General features: G+C 40.7%; 1 protein-coding gene across 11 annotated transcripts in view; it reads right to left on the reverse strand.

The window, feature by feature from the left end:
- Positions 1-133: 133 nt before the first annotated feature.
- Positions 134-17147, reverse strand: part of BCAT2 (branched chain amino acid transaminase 2) — a 41907-nt gene continuing 24893 nt past the window's right edge. For 7 of the 11 annotated variants that reach the window (XM_081030445.1, XM_081030438.1, XM_081030443.1 and 4 more), the window contains one exon: positions 16405-16820. In XM_081030445.1, the coding sequence (XP_080886571.1) occupies positions 16782-16820 (39 nt within the window). In that variant the 3' untranslated portion in view covers positions 16405-16781. Of the gene's footprint in view, positions 261-16404; positions 17024-17147 lie in introns of those variants that run through there. The other 4 variants (XM_081030435.1, XM_081030439.1, XM_081030436.1 and 1 more) reach the window with 2 other exon arrangements.

Genomic DNA, 17147 nt, shown 5'->3' on the forward strand with positions numbered 1-17147 from the left:
TGAAGGATCAGAGGGCTGCACATCTGGACACGTGGGTCCCAGAAGAACAGGGGAATAGGAACCTGGACACCCTCGTGTGAGAAAGGATGTGCTGGGGACTCAGAAGTCTGGTCTGAGGTTGGAGGGGCTGGAGATTGAAAGTCCTGGGTCTCAGGATGATGACTGGAAGATCGTAATACTTCTATCCAGGTACTCATGGACTTTGGAGTGTAACGACTGTCAAGGACATTCTTTCACAAGAGGGGAGCTTTGTCCAACCACTAAAAAGAAAGGACAATTAAGTTACATGATAGATATGCTAATTAATCATCGCTATAATGACAATCATACTACAATATATAAATGTATCAAATTAACATGATATACACCTTAAGTTTGCACAAGTTACATATCAAATATATTTTAATAATAATTTTTTTTCAAGTATGGAGTTTTGTCCTTCCAAAGGAGATCCTATTGAATAATTCTGAGCTCTCTGAGGACTCAGGTCACCCAGTATCTTCTAATTTCCTGTAGCCTCCTACAGTTACCTGCTAATTGGAGCTTCTGATGTCACACATACACACATGATTTGACTGCTGTTGTTCTCAGGTTCTCTTACCAAGGCCTCAGCTGTGAGGGCCACCACTCCTCCAGGGGCAAGAACTGGATGGGCCTTCCAACCTTCACAGTACTTTTGCCAGTTTCCTTTTCTTCCTGTGCTGGTATTGGTTTGGCCCACCCACTTAAATTTCAGGGTTCCTGGGGCTCCACGTTCAGCTGGTTTTGTGGAAGATGTTCTTTGTGAACTTTTTCTGTCATACTTGTTCTACACAAGTAGGATTTTTTTTGTTTGTTTTGTTTTGTTTTGGTGGGTGGGATTTAGGAAGACTAAGAAACTGTGCTGCCTAAGCACCCCCTGCAACTAAAATTGAACAGGGCACCTTGAGCTGAGATGCCGCTGAGCTCCTGGATGGCTCAGTTGGCTGGAATGCGTACTCTCAACCACAAGGTTGCCGGTTCGACTCCCGCAAGGGATGGTGGGCTGCGCCCCCTGCAACTAGAAAACGGCAACTGGACCTGGAGCTGAGCTGCGCCCTCCACAACTAAGACTGAAGGAACAACAACTTGACTTGGAAAAAAGGCCTGGAAGTACACACTGTTCCCCAATAAAGTCCTGTTCCCCTTCTCCAATAAAATCTTTAAAAAAAGAAAGAAAGAAAGAAAGAAAGAAACTGTGCTGCCTAGCCTAAATCTAATAGTGAGGTAACATCAAACAAATTCCAACCGAGGGACCTGCTGCAAAGCAACTAGCCTTGACTCTTTGAAAATGTCAAGATCAAGAACGAGAAAGACAAAGAAATTGTTTACATGAATGGAGACCAGAGAGAAGGCACAACGTAATGCAGTTTGTTCCCCTGAACTCCTTATTGGTGCAGCTGTCTCCATCAGACCGCCCTGGCAAAACTTCTGCCAGTTCCAAACAGAACTCTCTCTCTCTCTGATTTTCAATAAAGCTTTTCTTACTCTTTAAAAAAAAAAAAAGAAAAGAAAAGAAAAAAGTTTGTTGAGCAAATCATTTTCTATCCTGGACATTTGTAAAGACTCTTGATGACATCTGAATGCATTCTGTACATTAGATAGTAGTAATTTATCCATGTTAAATTTTCTGATCGTGATCATTGTGTTGTGATTATTTTTTTTTTAAAATGTCCTTGTTCTTAGCAAATACACACTGAAATATTTAGGAACAAAAGGGCATGGTATCAGCAATGTTTTCTCAAATATTTCTGGAAATGTACATATATAATAATATATAGAGACAGAGAGTGAAATATGGAGAAAATGGGGTCAGGAATAGCAATATTTGGGAAACCTAGGTAAATGATATATATGGAGTTATTTGTACAAGGCTTGAAACTTTTCTACAAGTTCAAAATTATAAGTTAAAGTTACTCCTGCCAAAAAAGAAAAATAAAAAATTCCATGCTGTAGCCCCTTCTAAATGCATTGATGAGCTTTTAAGAAGAAAGAAATCTCCAGATCTCCTCATCCCCCAAAAAATATAAATAGAAGAAAGAAAGAAGGAAGGAGGGAGGGCAGGAGAGAAGGAGGGAGGGAGGGAGGGAGGGAGGGAGGGAGGGAGGAAGGAAGGAAGGAAGGAAGGAAGGAAGGAAGGAAGGAAGGAAGGAAGGAAGGAAGAAAAAGAAGAAAAAGGAAAGTTCACAAAAGGAGGGGGTGTGGGAGGGAGGAAGAAAATATAAGAAAGAAAGTGAAACTCAGTGGAAAGTGTGAACTGACTGTAGTTTCCTGTCAGAGGAAACTTTTAAAACTTTTTTTTAATTAAAGTTTATTGGGGGTGACAGTGGTTAGTAAAGTGACATAGATTTCAGGTGTACAATTCTGTATTACATCATCTATGTATCCCATTGTGTGTTCACCACCCAGAGTCAGTTCTCCTTCCATCACCATCTATTTGATCCTGTTTACCCTCATCACCCACCCCCCTGCCCCCTTACCCTCTGGTAACCACTAAACTATTGTCTGTGTCTATGAGGTTTTGTTTCTTTGTTTGTCTTGTTCCTGTGTTGCTTTCAGTTTTATATCCCACATATCAGTGAAATCATATGGTTCTCAACTTTTTCTGTCTGATTTATTTCGCTCAGCATAATAATCTCAAGAGCCATCCATGTTGTTGCAAATGGCACTATTTCATCTTTTCTTATGGCAGAATATATTCCGTTGTGTATATATACCATATTTTCTTTGTCCAATCATCTATCAAAGGACACTTTGGTTGCTTTCATATCTTGGCCACCGTAAATGAAACTGCAATGAACATCTGAGCACATGTATCTTTATGGATAAATGTTTTCAGATTTTTTGGGTAGATACCCAGGAGAGGGATTGCTGGGTGATATCGTAATTCTATTTGTAATTTTTTGAGGAACCTCCACACTGCCTTCCATAACGGCTGCACCAGTCTGCATTCCCACCAACAGTGTGCGAGGGTTCCTTTTTCTCCACAGCCTCTCCAACACTTGTTACTATTTGTCTTGATGATGAAAGCCATTCTGACTGGGGTGAGGTGATATCTCATTGTGGTTTTTATTTGCATTTCTCTGATGATCAGTGATGTTGAGCATTTTTTCATATGTCTATTGGCCATCTGTATGTCTTCCTTGGAGAAATGTCTGTTCAGGTCCTCTGGCCATTTTGATTGGATTATTTGTTCTTTGTTGTTGAGTTGTATGAGTGTCTTATATATTTTGGATATTAGCTCCTTATCGGAGGCACTGTTTGCAAAAATCTTCTCCCATTCGGTTGGTTGCCTCTTTATCTTGTCGATGGTTTCTTTTGCTGTGCAGAAGCTTTAAGTTTCATATAGTCCCATTCGTTTATTTTAGCTTTTACTTCCCTTGCCTTTGAGGTCAAATTCATAAAATCCTCGTTGAACCCAAGGTCCATAAGTTTAGTATGTTTTCTTCTATGCGGTTTATTGTTTCAGGTCTTACGTTTAGGTCTTTGATCCATTTTAGTCTAGTTTCATTCTTTTTCCCCCCTTTTTTCTGCCTCCCCCCCACTCCAGTTCAAGCTGTTGTTTCTCAGCCTAGTTGTGTAGGACACAGCTCCCTGGCCCATGCTGGTGTTATGAGCCTTGCGCTACCCGCCGCCCCCCCAAGGCAGTTGGTCGCCAGTCGTCGGTGGGCCACTCAAGATGGTTGCCAGCCATTCACGGTAGCCCACAGCAGTACACAACAGCCCACACTGGTTGCCGGCCATTCATGGCAGTGCACAGCAGCCCAAGGCAGACCAGCTCCAGGGAGAGCCCTTGTTCACAATCTTAGCTGTAGAGGGTGCAGCTCACTGGCCCATGTGGGAATTGAACCATCGACCTCCGCGTTAGGAGGACAGAACTCCAGAGTCATCCAGGCGGCCCTGGTTTCATTCTTTTGCACGTGGCTTTCCAATTCTCCCAGTGCCATTTATTGAAGAGGCTGTCTGGAAACGTGTTTCAAGGTGAAGCTCAAAGGGCTTTCAGTGAAAGCCTGATGTTTATTTTTATTTTTTTTTAAGGAGGGTGCAGCTCAGAGTGGCCCACGTGGGGATCTAACTGGCAACCTTGGTGTTATCAGCACCACGCTCTAACCAACTGAGTTAACCAGCCATCATCCCCCCATCCCTCCTACCTCCAAATCCACCCCGTGTTTAAAATACCACGAATACTATTCAACCTTAAAAAGGAGGGAAGTTCTGACACGTTACAACATGGATGAAACTTAAAAACATTTTGCTAAGTGAAAGAAGGCAGACACACAAGGACAGAGACTGTATGCTTCCACTTATAAGAAATACCTAGAATAGGCAAATTACTAGAGACAGGAAGTGGAATGGTGCGTGCCAGAGGCTGGGGGAAGAGGGAGATGGGAAGTTGTTTAATGGGTACAGAGTTTCAATTTGGGATGATGAAAAATTCTGGAGATGGATGATGGTGCTGGTTGCACAACAACGTGAATGCATTTGTAATGCCACTGAAATGTAGACCCAAAAATGGTTAAAATGGTAAACGTTATGTTATGTGTATCTTACCACAAAAACAGAACAAAACTTCACCAAACTGCACTAAGAAAACTTCACGGAGATCTTCCTGTTTCTGTTTGGGCTCTAGATGAGAAAAAAAATGGTTCTCTACTGAAAATTGTGTAACCATCGGACCAGTCTCACGTGGAATGGGTATGAAATCAAACTGGATGCCTGAGGCATGCCCAGTCTGAGAACGGGATGGAATAGCAGTTGGAATAGTGATAGGGCTTCTGGCCAAAGCAAACTTCTCTCTCTCTCTGGAGAGACAAAACTCAACTCAGATATCACAGAGGAAATCTTGAATGGGCTCATAATCCAAAGTCACAAAATTTATGAGGGAACTAGGCACGTGGCATATGCCAGCAGATACACTGAACAAGACTGGATGGCTCTGCCTGCCCCACGATAACTTTAGTGTAGAACTGTCGGAGAAAAAGGATTGTTCAAGATCTTTTTAAAAAATTGTGACCAAATACATACAGCATAAAATGTACCATCTTAACCATTTTTCAAGTGTACAGTTCAGTAGTATTGAATATATTCACATTATTGTGCAATCAATCCGCAGAACTTTTTCATCTTGCAAAACTAAACTTTTGTACCTATTAAATGACAACTGCCATTGCCCTCTCCTCCCAGCCCCTGGCCACCATGATTCTACTTCCTGTTTCTATGAATTTTACTACTTTAGATACCTCATATAAGTGGAATCATACAGTATACCAGAAGTGATGTGTGATTCAGAGTGTTGTCATCATGGAGGATGACTTATGGCACATTTTCTTTTTCTTTTTTTTATTGGGGAAGGGGAACAGTGCGTACATCCGGGACTTTTCCAAGTCAAGTTGTTGTCCTTTCAATCTTAGTTGTGGAGGGCGTAGCTCAGCTCCAGGTCCAGTTGCTGTTGTTAGTTGCAGGGGGCGCAGCCCACCATCCCTTGCGGGAGTCAAGGAGTGGAACCGGCAGCCTTGTGGTCGAGAGCCCGTGCTCCAACCAACTGAGCCATCTTGCCACCCAGGAGCTGAGTGGCAGCTCATTGACTTCATTCTAGTTGGGGAGGGTGCAGCTCACTGGCCCATGTGGGAATGGAACCAACAGCCCCGTTGCCCAGAGCTTATGCTCTAACCAACTGAGCTACCTGTCCGCCCCAGTTTTAAGTCTTATATTTAGGTCCCTGATTTAAATTAATTTTTGCATAACATGTAATGTAAGGGTCCAAATTCATTCTTTTGCGTGTGGATATCCAGTTTTCCCAGCACCATTCGTTGAAAAATTTGCGGTGAAATCTTTTCCTCAGAAGAGCTTTTGTGTATGAACAGAACTTTTCACAACAATTTGTTTTTTTGGTAATGATTAATTAATTTTTAAACAATCAACTTTTCTCTAAACATTCACTGACTACTTCCACAACTAAAAATAGCAAGCTGTGAATTTCACAATTTTAGATTTCCCCAAACATTTGAACACTGATTGCAAATTTAATCAATAAACTTTTCACCAAATCTGGTATTTCAGATTGCTTTAAATGTACCTTGAGTGAAAGGATTAAGAAGTACAAATTGCCAGTTGTAAAAACAGTCATGGGGATGGAAAGTACAGCAAAGGGAACATCATCAGTAGCATTGTAATAAATATGTATGGTGTCAGATGGGTACTAGACTGACCATGGTGATCACTTTTTGAGTCATATGAATGTCTGACCATTATGTTGTACACCTGAAACTATGATACTGTTTGTCAACTGCAATTGAAAAAAAAACAAACCAGTACCTGGAGGGAAAAAGTGCCTTGAGTAAAAGTGCCTTGAATGGAAGTAAACCAGTACTACAATCTTGATAATACTTTTCACAAATCTAAATAACAGATTCTCACAAATGCTCTAAATATTGTCAAGGACAAATAGGGGTACAGTGATTATCACATTGATTAGTTTCCTTAAACTGCTTATAAAAGTGTCGATGTCACGGATATAAATTGTTTCTTCAATACCTCTATTCTGATCGACATTTTGATTCAACAATCCTAATACTTCCTCTTCCCTGTGATTTTTCTTACCTAGAAGAGAGTTAGGCTTCACTCATCCACCAGTGAAGTTGAGTTAGCAGTTTGATGGTTCAAGATTTGGCCTGGAGTCCCTTCCTAGTTGATCCGCACCAAGCCAGAGTCCCAGAACGAGACCCTTATTTTATTAGACAGAGCCATGAGCATATGACTTAGGAAGTTGATTTTCGTGAACCTGAGTTGTCTCCCACGGCTGTTTACTGAGGGTCATATCTTTATAGTACAGCCTGGAAAAGGTGTTCAAAGAGTCGTATCATTTTTTAATAGAGTGGGAGGAGAGATTGTTTATCAGCTGTTTGTTCTGGGGCCTTCTCCGTAAAACATGTGAGATGTTTACTCTTTGTTATACACCCAGAGTGAGCCCGTACTTGCTCTGCTTGTTCTGACGAGGCTGTGCTGCTGCCTCTTCAGCACGAAACTCACCTTCCAACTCTGTGACCCCCTTTGCCCACTGATGAGAGTGGGAGGGAGGCCTTGGCAGGAGACTGGGAGACAGGCGGTGGCAGAAGGGACTTCTTTCCCACCTCCAGCTCCAGTCTGAATCTTGCCAATAGCCACAAGCAGTGATGGCCAGCTTCCAGTTATTTTTAGTACTTTCAGCATTAGCCAGCTGCATGGCCTTGCCAGGGACATTTCCAGCCTCCATGGACCGAGCTATAATTCCCTCATTAGCCACACTCTCTTGGAAGTCAGAACACTAGCTGCCTGGAGCCCCCTCCCTTGAGATCTGAATCCTACCCTGAAGGGGCCATTCCTCCAAGTTTCTACAGAAATCTGGGCTTTGAGCTGCTTCTGGTAACTACTACCTCTACTACCTCAGGGATCATGTTTTGCTCTCCCAGCCTCCTGGCACTTGTGGAACCAATTCCCTTTAGTAAATTCCCTGTATTTGAAATACCTGGACTGGTTTCTGTTCTCTTCAGCAAACTCAGAAACCTGAAGATGTAATGTACAGCATAGTGACTATAGTTAAACTGGATTGCATATTTGAAAGTAACAAAAAAAAACAGATCTTAAAAGTTCTCATCACAAGAAAAAAAATTGTAACTATATGAAGTGATGATGTTAACTAAACATTGCGGTAATTATTTCACAGTATATACATATATCAAATCATGATGTCGTCCACCGTGAACTAATTGAAAATTATATGTCAATTGTACCTCAGTAAAACTAGAGGAAAAATAGGTAGAAGCACAACACCAAGTATCGGTGACAGTGTGGAGCAACTGGAACTCTTACACACCACTGGTAGGGATATCCAACGGTGCAGCCACTTTAAAAAATAATTTGGCAATTTTTCATAAAGTCAAACATACACCTACCCTGAAATTTCACTCCTAGGTATTTACTGAAGATAAATGAAAATTTATATCCACAAAATGTCTTGCACAAGAATACTCACAGCAGCTTTATTCATCATAGTAAAAAACAGAAATGACCTAATATCCATCCACAAGAGACTGGATGAGCAAACTGTGTACAATATGATAGACAATGGAATACAGCTCACCAACAAAAAAGAACAAATGGTTGATATATGCAACAGTTCAGATGAATCTCAAAACAGTATGCTGAGTAACTAAGCCTTACATAGAAGAGGAGATACTGTATTATTCCCTTTATACAAAGTTATAAAAAGAGGCACCATGAATCCGCAGGTGAATGAGAATATCGGCTGACCAGGAGTAGGAGACTGACTTGGGAAGGACCTGACAGAACTTTCTAGGCAGATGGAAATATTCTATATCATGAAAAGGGTGTATCCATTTTCCCAAATTGTACAGCCAGGACTGTGTGCTTTTAATGTATGTAAAATTTTACCCTTAGAACATTGTGAGCAATATATAAATAAGTGAAGAAATGGATGGGGGTATAGGTGAAACAAGAATGGTAATTTGTTGGTAGTTGTTGAAGTGAGTGATGGGTCCATGGTAGTTCATGTTATTATTGTGTTTGGTTTGTATATGTTGAAATGTTTCCATAATAAAAAAGTTTTTTTTTTTCTAAATAGTGGTCAATAATAACATGTAAGTCAGGTGGCAGGTGATGAAAATTAAAATGCTCTGAAATCCTTTTATTGTTCAGGAATATGGTAAAGATATTATTCATGCTTAGACTTTGGCACCTAAAAGACACACGTTTAAATTTGAAGGGTAGCCTCTAAGAGAATTGAAACTGAAGGTGTACTTTCCAAACCAGTAAAGGAAAGAATAGGGAATAAATAACACTCAGTCATCCCAAAAGAAGGAAGGAAAGGAGAAAAATAAGCATAAATAAAACAAGGACAAATAGAGATTACCAAACAAAATGGTAGAACACATATGTATATTTTTCATGTGGGTAACAGAGCTGCCATGAGCCCTCCCTAAAGGTTTTACTAGAGATGAATGGAATGGAAATATTACATCAAAAGAATGGAGGAATTAAGAGAGATTGTCTAGAGAAAGAGAGAAGACTTCTGATTTGAAAGTGATGGGACTTGAAAGAAAAGGGAAAAAAACAGCCATTTTTGCTCTCTTCCTCTCATAAAACACCCCAAATCAAAAGAATACCTTTTGCCCCTGATGTTTTTCACCGAGTGCTTTATCTTAGAGCTCTTTCTTTATGAATACCTAGAGAGCATTTCATTTTTTTTATACAGCAGTATAGTATTCCATTGGTTGAATGAACCATCATTTATAAGCCCGTTTCCTTTTAATGGATACTTGAGTTGTTTCCAGTCTCCTTCCACATCAGAGAATGCTACAATGAATAACCTTATAAATACTTCATTCAGTGTATATGTGGTAACTGGTACGCCTTTTATAGAGGGCAATTTGGCAACATCTGTAATATTGCAAATGTATCCTTTGGCCCAGCCATCCCATTTGGGATTTGGTGTATATATACACACATCTCTATATTACTATATATATATATATATATTAGGTATATGTACATTTATATGTTTTCATATCTATTTAGGTATATTGAAAACTATGAATTCACAATGATATATCCAATTCAAGTCCAATACCTCTAGTTTGCTCCCTTTCCATATTTATACCCCCTTTCTCTGGCAGTGAAAAATCTGACTTCCATTTTCCTTAATTTACTTCTTTGATCAATTTCCCTGTGTGTTCCCCATCCCCCTCCACTGCTCCCAACCAAACCCTCCTCACCCAGCTTGGGTTTTCACTTCCCAAGCCAATGGCTCCCTCTCCCAGCAGAAAGGCCTTACATCTTCCATTTGGGGGATGGCCCACTGTTCTAAGCTGCTGTATGACTAGGTACCCTCCTCCCCACTAATGCCCTGATACCCTATTCAGGGCCACTGTCCCCACTCCCACCCCAAGCTGGCCTTGCCTGCTCCATCCGTGGGCCTCAGGAAGAAAAGGAAAGGTAACAGGATAAGTGTCTGATCCTATTTCGTGAATTTAAATATGTCAGTGTTTTCTTTTATGACTTCTGGATTCTGTGTTACAGTTCAAAGCTTTTTTCCACACCCAAGTGGCAAAGGAACTTTCCAGTGTTTACTTCTCATTCATTTATGGTTTCATATTTTACACTGATATCTTTGATCCATTTGGAGTTTATTCAGCATATTATTTTTTCCATTCCTTCCTTCTATCGGGTTTTCTTTATTACCCTTTTTCATATTTATTTTGTATCAAAGTTATGTATGCACACAGTAAAGTCACAAAGTGCTATGTGTTCAGTTTAAACTTCCACATCCTGACCCATTAACCATTGATTCCTGTTAACCACAGAAGTAGATAAACTTTGAAACATCAATGGTTTAGGCAGAGGTTCAGAAATCCAGGCTGATGGCAGCTGATTGTCTTAACATTTGGCTCCCAAGGTCCCCATGGGTGCTGTATCCAGGCTCCAAGATGAACCCCAATAATCCCCACCTCCTGATAGCCATGTGCTGTGTAGTTCTCTCTCATGGTGTACTAGGGGAGGTATGTGTGACCAATAGCACATGGCCAAAGTGATGGGATATCACTTTTGAGATAGAGTTATAAAGACTGTGGCTGTGTGTCTCCTCTCTTCTTTCTCTCTCTCTCTCTCTCTCTCTCTCTCTCTCTCTCTCTCTCTCTCTCTCATCACATCACTTGCTCTGGGGGAGGCTAGCTTCTGTGCTATGAGGATGACAAGACAGCCTATGGACAGGCCAACTGCCAGGAGGAACTAAGGCCTCCAACCAACAGCCATGTGAGGGAGCTTTGGAATGAATCCTCCAGCCCCCGTTGAGCTTTCAGATGACCACAGTCCTGGTTAACAGCTTGACTGAAACCTCAAGAGAAAGCCTGTGGCAGAACCACCCAATTAAGCTACTTTGAATTCCAGACCCTCAGAAACCATGTGAGATAATAGATGTTTGTTATTTTAAGCTGTGAGGATTGGGGGTAATTTTTTGCACAGCAATAGATAACTAATACACTGGTACCCACGTGCAATCAGCAGGTGGAGAAGAGAGAGATGGACACAATGGGAAATTTTTATGGATCAGACCTGGAAGTGGAGCAGAGCTCTCTTGCCTCCGATACTCCATTGGCCAGGACCAGTCATACGAGTATGGCCTCCATGAATGGGAGGCTGAGAAATGTAGTTTCTCTATGGGCACTATGGAAGAAGAATACAAATTTTTGGTGATCCTCTGACTGTCCTCTGCCTGGGGAACTCCTCTCCATCATGACCCAGTTCCAATGTCACATCTTTAAGGAAACCTTTATCAACCCAATCACCCACTCCACCCCTCAGTGCCAACTCTCTCTCTACTAGCTTTTCATTGAAATGTGTAAAACTAGGGTTAGGGTTGCATTTGCTGCTATACCTGTCTGCTTCACCATCTACCTACATCCTCCCCAGAACCCTGCTTCCTGGGGGATTAAAAGTGTGTTTCAGTATTGTTTCTGGGATTTTCTTCCAAGCTACTGATCTCTGCTCAGCACGCTGCAAAGCTGGTACTTTTGATGTCCACACACATGCAGGCAACGAAAACTTATAAGACCCCATAGATTAGAAAGTGCACCTGACTTCAGAGATGTTAAAATGAGTCCCTTTGATCAATGAAGCAGTGCATGTCTGATATTCTGCCTGTCTGATTCGTTTTGCCCTTTTACACATAGCGGGTGGCTGCTTTAACCAGGCGAGACAGGGCTACAAATTAGAGCTGTATTATTTTGAATTGGTCAGCCCGAAAAAGTTCACCTGGGTTTGAAATCCATCTCCCTGATCACAAGAATTTGCAACATTACTTTTGTCAATAAAAAAAAAGGTGTTAGATTAATTTTTAAACATTTTACTGAAATATATGAAATATAAACACAGCATACTTAAATAAATCATAAATGTATGGTACATTAGTTTCCTATTTTGCCATACCAAATTACTCTTACACTGACTGATGCCTTAAAATAACAAACATTTATTCACTCACAGTTCTGGAGATACCTCCTCTAGCTTCTAGTGGCTACTGGCATTCTGCAAAATAACCAATATTCTTCAAAACTGTCAAGGTCATGAAAGATGAGGAAAGATTGCAAAACTCACAGATGGGGGAAAACTAAGGACACAGGACAACTAACTGCAATGCGGCATCCTGGATGGATCTCAGAATGAAAAAGGACATCAGTGAAAAAATTGATGGAAGTCAAATAAAGCCTGTAGTCTAGTTAATAGTATTGTACCGTTATTTTCTTTGTTTTGACAAACACACCATGGTTGTTAAAATGTTTACATTAGGGGAAGCTGGGTGAGGCGTATAGGAATTCTCTGCACTGTCTGCAATTTTTCTGTAAATCTAAAGTTATTCCAAATCTAAATATATATCGGGGGTGCCAAAAAATGTATGCAGGAGGACACTTTGGTCAATGTTGTTCAAGCAGTAGTTTGCTGTAATCAGAAGTGTCTGGACACTGATGGTAACCACATTGAGCACCTCTTGTAATTACAGAAGTCAAACGTGACTTATATTCATCTTTTATTATCGGTATATATTAAGTATTACAATTTTAATATTTTTTCCTTTCTTAAAATGTGTATGCATTTTTTGCACCCCCTGTATTTTTAAAACATCAGCACCCCACCAGAATGGAAAGACAAAAATGAAAAACCAAACACACACACATAAAAACCTAACTAAAAATAAAAACCAAACTGGAAACACCAAGGGTTGGACAGAAACCCAAACTCTCATACACAGCTGGGGGTGTGAATTAATTAATACAACCACGGAAGAACTGCTGATCAATGTACGCTAGAGATGGATGTATTGATAGCTTTGTTCATCAAAGCCCTCATTGGAACCGACCCTGTGATATCGTGATTTATAATAAGAAAAGTAGTTGGTCTCCGTCCCTGTTTCTGGCACAGAGCTCCTAAAACCCTTGGAATTTCCTAAGTGGTAAGAGTGATTTAATTCCCTTTCTGGGGTCTGAAGTAGACCCAACGGTTCCTGGGACAGGTAGTTGGCTCACCTGGGATGTGGTGCCCTAAAGCAAGGCTGGTTTCCTCTGCTCTGTGTGTGTCTCAGTCGCCCCCGCCACCCCCTACACACACACACACTTTCAGTGCCTGGAGTTGTGCCACCTCCTCATGCTCCAGAGCCCCCAGGCCCTTCCCGGTCCCCAAGAGTGAGCTAGGTACAACTGTCCTATTTAATCCTTCCAACGAGCCTATGAATGGATATAGATATAGAACGGATACAGAAAGTGAGGATGGGGGTGGGGTGGGGTCTGTCTGATGGTGGGGCAAAGGTGTAATGGCCAAAGAAAAGGTATCTTAAGACCGACAAATGAAACAGGCAAATCCATAGATTATAACAGAATTGATTACAGAGTAATTTACTTAGGGGAAGATTGGGTCAGAGCAGTACTAATGATTGACAAGACAAAAGGACAAAGAATGCAGTAGTACCAGGGCCATACCTCCCGGTGGTCTTGTGATAGATGATTGTTTATAATCGATACCATCACTACTCTGATATTTATCTCAGTTGTCATGCCATTCCAGGTATTATTAATGAAAGTGTTTATGGCTATATTTTAAGGAACACAGATAATCATTAACTAGAAAGCTTTGATATGTTTACTAAGGACAGTGAGGTTGGCTAACCACAGCATAAAACAAAAAATGAAATCTGGGACACAGAGATGGAGTCAGTTTTGTTCACATCTATGTCTATATGGTGTCACTTTGCCCAAATTCAGTTAGACAATGGGGGAGTGTGGTCCTTAGCAAATATGTGATTTGCAAATATTTTTCCCATTCTGTGGGTTGTCCTTCATTCTCTTGATAGTATCAAGTTTTTAATTTTGAGGAAGTCCTATATTTTTTCTTCTTCTATTGCTTGCGCTTTTGGTGTCCTAAGAAACCATCACCAAGTTAAAAGGTCATGACGATTTATCCCTATGTTTTCTTCTAAGAGTTTTATAATTTTAGCTCTTACATTAGGTTTTCATCATTTGAGTTAAATTTTAGTGTGAGGTAGGGGTCCAACTTCATTTGAGTTGGAAATCCAGTTGTCCCAGCACCATTTGTTGAGGAAACCCTTCTTTTCCCATTGAATGGAATTAGCTTCCTTGTCAAAATCCATTGGCCATCAATGTATGGGTTTACTTCTGGACTTTCAATCTATTCCATTGATTTATGTCAGTACCACGCTGTTTGGATTACTGTAGCTTTGTAGTAAGGTTTGAAATGGAAAAATGTGAGTCCTCCAACTTTGTTCTTTTTTCCCCAATTTTTTTTGGCATTTGGGGTCCTTGCAATTCCATATGATTTTAGGATCATCTTTTCCAATTCTGCAAAAAAATGAGGTGGGTTTTTGTTGTTGTTGTTTTTGACACGTTGATAGAGATTGCACTCAATCTCTGGATTGCTTTGGAGAGTGTTGCCATCTTAATAATATTGTCTTCCAATCCATGAATACAGGATGTCTTTCCATTTATTTGTCATCTTTAATTTCTTTCAGCCACGTTTGGTAGATTTCAGTCGACAAGTTTTTCCTCTCATTGGTCAAGTTCATTTCTAAGTATTTTATTATTTTTGATGCTATTGTAAAGGGAATCGTTTTCTAAGTTTTCTTTTCAGATTGTTCATTGCTAATGTAAAGAAATACAACTGAGTTTTGTGTGTTGATCTCGTATCTTGCAACTTTGCTGATTTATTTGGTCTAATAGATTTTTTGTTGGGATTCTTTACCATTTTCTCTATATAAGATCATGTTATCTGCAAATATAGTTTTACTCCTGCCTTTATAACTTGGGTGCTGTTTATTTCTTTGGTAGCTAATTGCCCTGGATAAGACTTCCAGTATTGGCTGGAAGAGGCAAAGGCAGGCATGATTTCCCTGCTCCTGACCTGGGGGGAAAGCTTTCAGTCTTTCACCATTGAGTATGATGTTTGCAGAGGGTTTTTCAAGGGAGACATCCCACATAGATGTCCCTGTAGATGTTTACAAATTTTTGTAGTGCCATGAAAATGTGTTTAATTAATCCCAAGTTCAAACTGTGTTGGGTTGTTCCTATTATAAATCACCTCTTTCATTCTCTGCCTTTGAGACTTTATCCCAATACTGGCCGCCAGATGGCGCCACAGACAACTCACAGCAGTGCCTGAAAGCCAGAGCTCGCTGTAGTTGATTCATTTACCATCCCGTATTTTAAATGCTGTTTTTCTCTCAATTTAATCTTATTGTTCATTATTTTTTCGTATAACAGGAAGATATGTATATATAAATATTCTTATCACCACCATTATTTCTATGTGATACTGGGTGTTCCTACAAAGAATACAATTAATTTTATTAATATTTTTGACTGGCTCATTAACTTATAATTGGTATTTAGCATCACAGACTAAATCTGATGTTTTGAATTCATAAATTATTGTTTTTCAGAAACCAATAAAAATGTTCATATCCAGATGCATAATTGTAGAACATTAGTTCATTTACAGATTCAGAGAATCAAATTTGCAAAGTGGTTTTAGTATATGAATCCAAAGATATTTTTGTGAAATTTTCAGAATTCTGATTACTAAATTAAATGGAAATTCATATTTTGGTTCTTTCTACTTAGTGTATATTCATTATTTTCAAATGAAGAATGTCCTTAAGCATAAAGAAAATATTTTGGAAAAAAAAATTTCTGAAGTCATTAAGTCCCCTAAGTATTGTACTATTAAACACATTAAACCTTACAGATATTCATTTTTCCACAGAACAGGACTTTTTGAATAAAGCTAGAAAATCACAAGACAAATTCAGTTGTCAAATATAAGAGCAATTTTATAGCTCTTTCTACATGCCAGCCCGTTCTGAGCACTTTACATGTAACAGCTCATTTAATCCTCAGCATAGCCTTAATGGGTGGGTACTATTATCCTCATTTTAAAAATGAGAAAACTGAGGCTCAAAGAGGTGAACTCACTTCCCCAAGGTCATAGCTATTAACACTTAAAAAAAAGTTGATCTCTAATTAGTCAATGTAAGAAGGTTACCTAAAATGTGAATGTGTGTACCCCAAAATTCTCTTCTTTACCCTAAGTGTGGCCTAGTGATTGCATGTACGGTCCCCAAGATGGGGAAGTAGGGTAGGCGCAGATTAGTGGGGGAAGATACTAAGCTCAGTTTGTGATGAAGTGGAAGAATCTTCCACGTCAGAGAAATCACCAGGACATTGGGGGATCAGATTGCTGGGTCAGTGACAATGAAACAGGCTAAGGACCGGGACTCCTGGTTAAAACCCTCGAGTCCCTGATTTGCATCATTGGAGATGACAACGAATGTCCTATTTGGCATTTTATTTCAAAATTTCAGCGAGAAAAAAAAAATCGACAGCACTTGGGAGATCCGGCCTGACAACGGAGAGGTGCAGAATCCGGGCCAAGGCGTATCTTTGACCCCACAAGACGGAGCGGCTGAGAGTTCAAATCCCCCCAGGCCTGAGAGGCGGAGGGAGGGGCCCCGACAGGCTGGGTCCGGCCCTTATGGCTTTGGGAGTGTAGCAACCAGGTGGGGGCGTCAGAGACCCAGGCGTCCCGACCCCGGCTTTTTATGTAATATTGCACTTCAGGTGAGTCACAGGTAGGGAGGGGAGGGTCCAGCGGGGACTAGATGCTACAGGTCGCTGGATCTGAGGGGTGGCCAGGTACAGCCCACAGCGTCACACCGGGAGTATCCACTCGTGGGCTCCTGTTCCGTACTGTGGGACAACAGAGGCAGAGCATGAGAGGGAAGCTACACTGCAACTCCCAGCAAGCCCTGGGGCATCCCACAATGAGTGCTTGCAGCGTTGCGCCCCAGGCCCTCATAGGAAATGTTGTCTACTTCCCGGAAGGCTGCCAACAATCATGGGGAGGAGGAATCGTTGCAAAGATGGCGCAGAGGCTTAAGGGAGATGTAGTTCTGAAAAGAGGAGTTACTGTAAGGCCCTGAGGGCTCCTGGAAAAAGTTGCTTTCAGCTGAGAAAGCCCAGATAGTCCAGAGAAGTGTAGTTCTAGGTCCTGATGAAGTTTACAGAAGCTCACAG

The sequence above is a fragment of the Rhinolophus hipposideros genome, assembly GCF_964194185.1.
Source record: "Rhinolophus hipposideros genome assembly, chromosome: 21".
NCBI classification, from domain to species: domain Eukaryota; kingdom Metazoa; phylum Chordata; class Mammalia; order Chiroptera; family Rhinolophidae; genus Rhinolophus; species Rhinolophus hipposideros.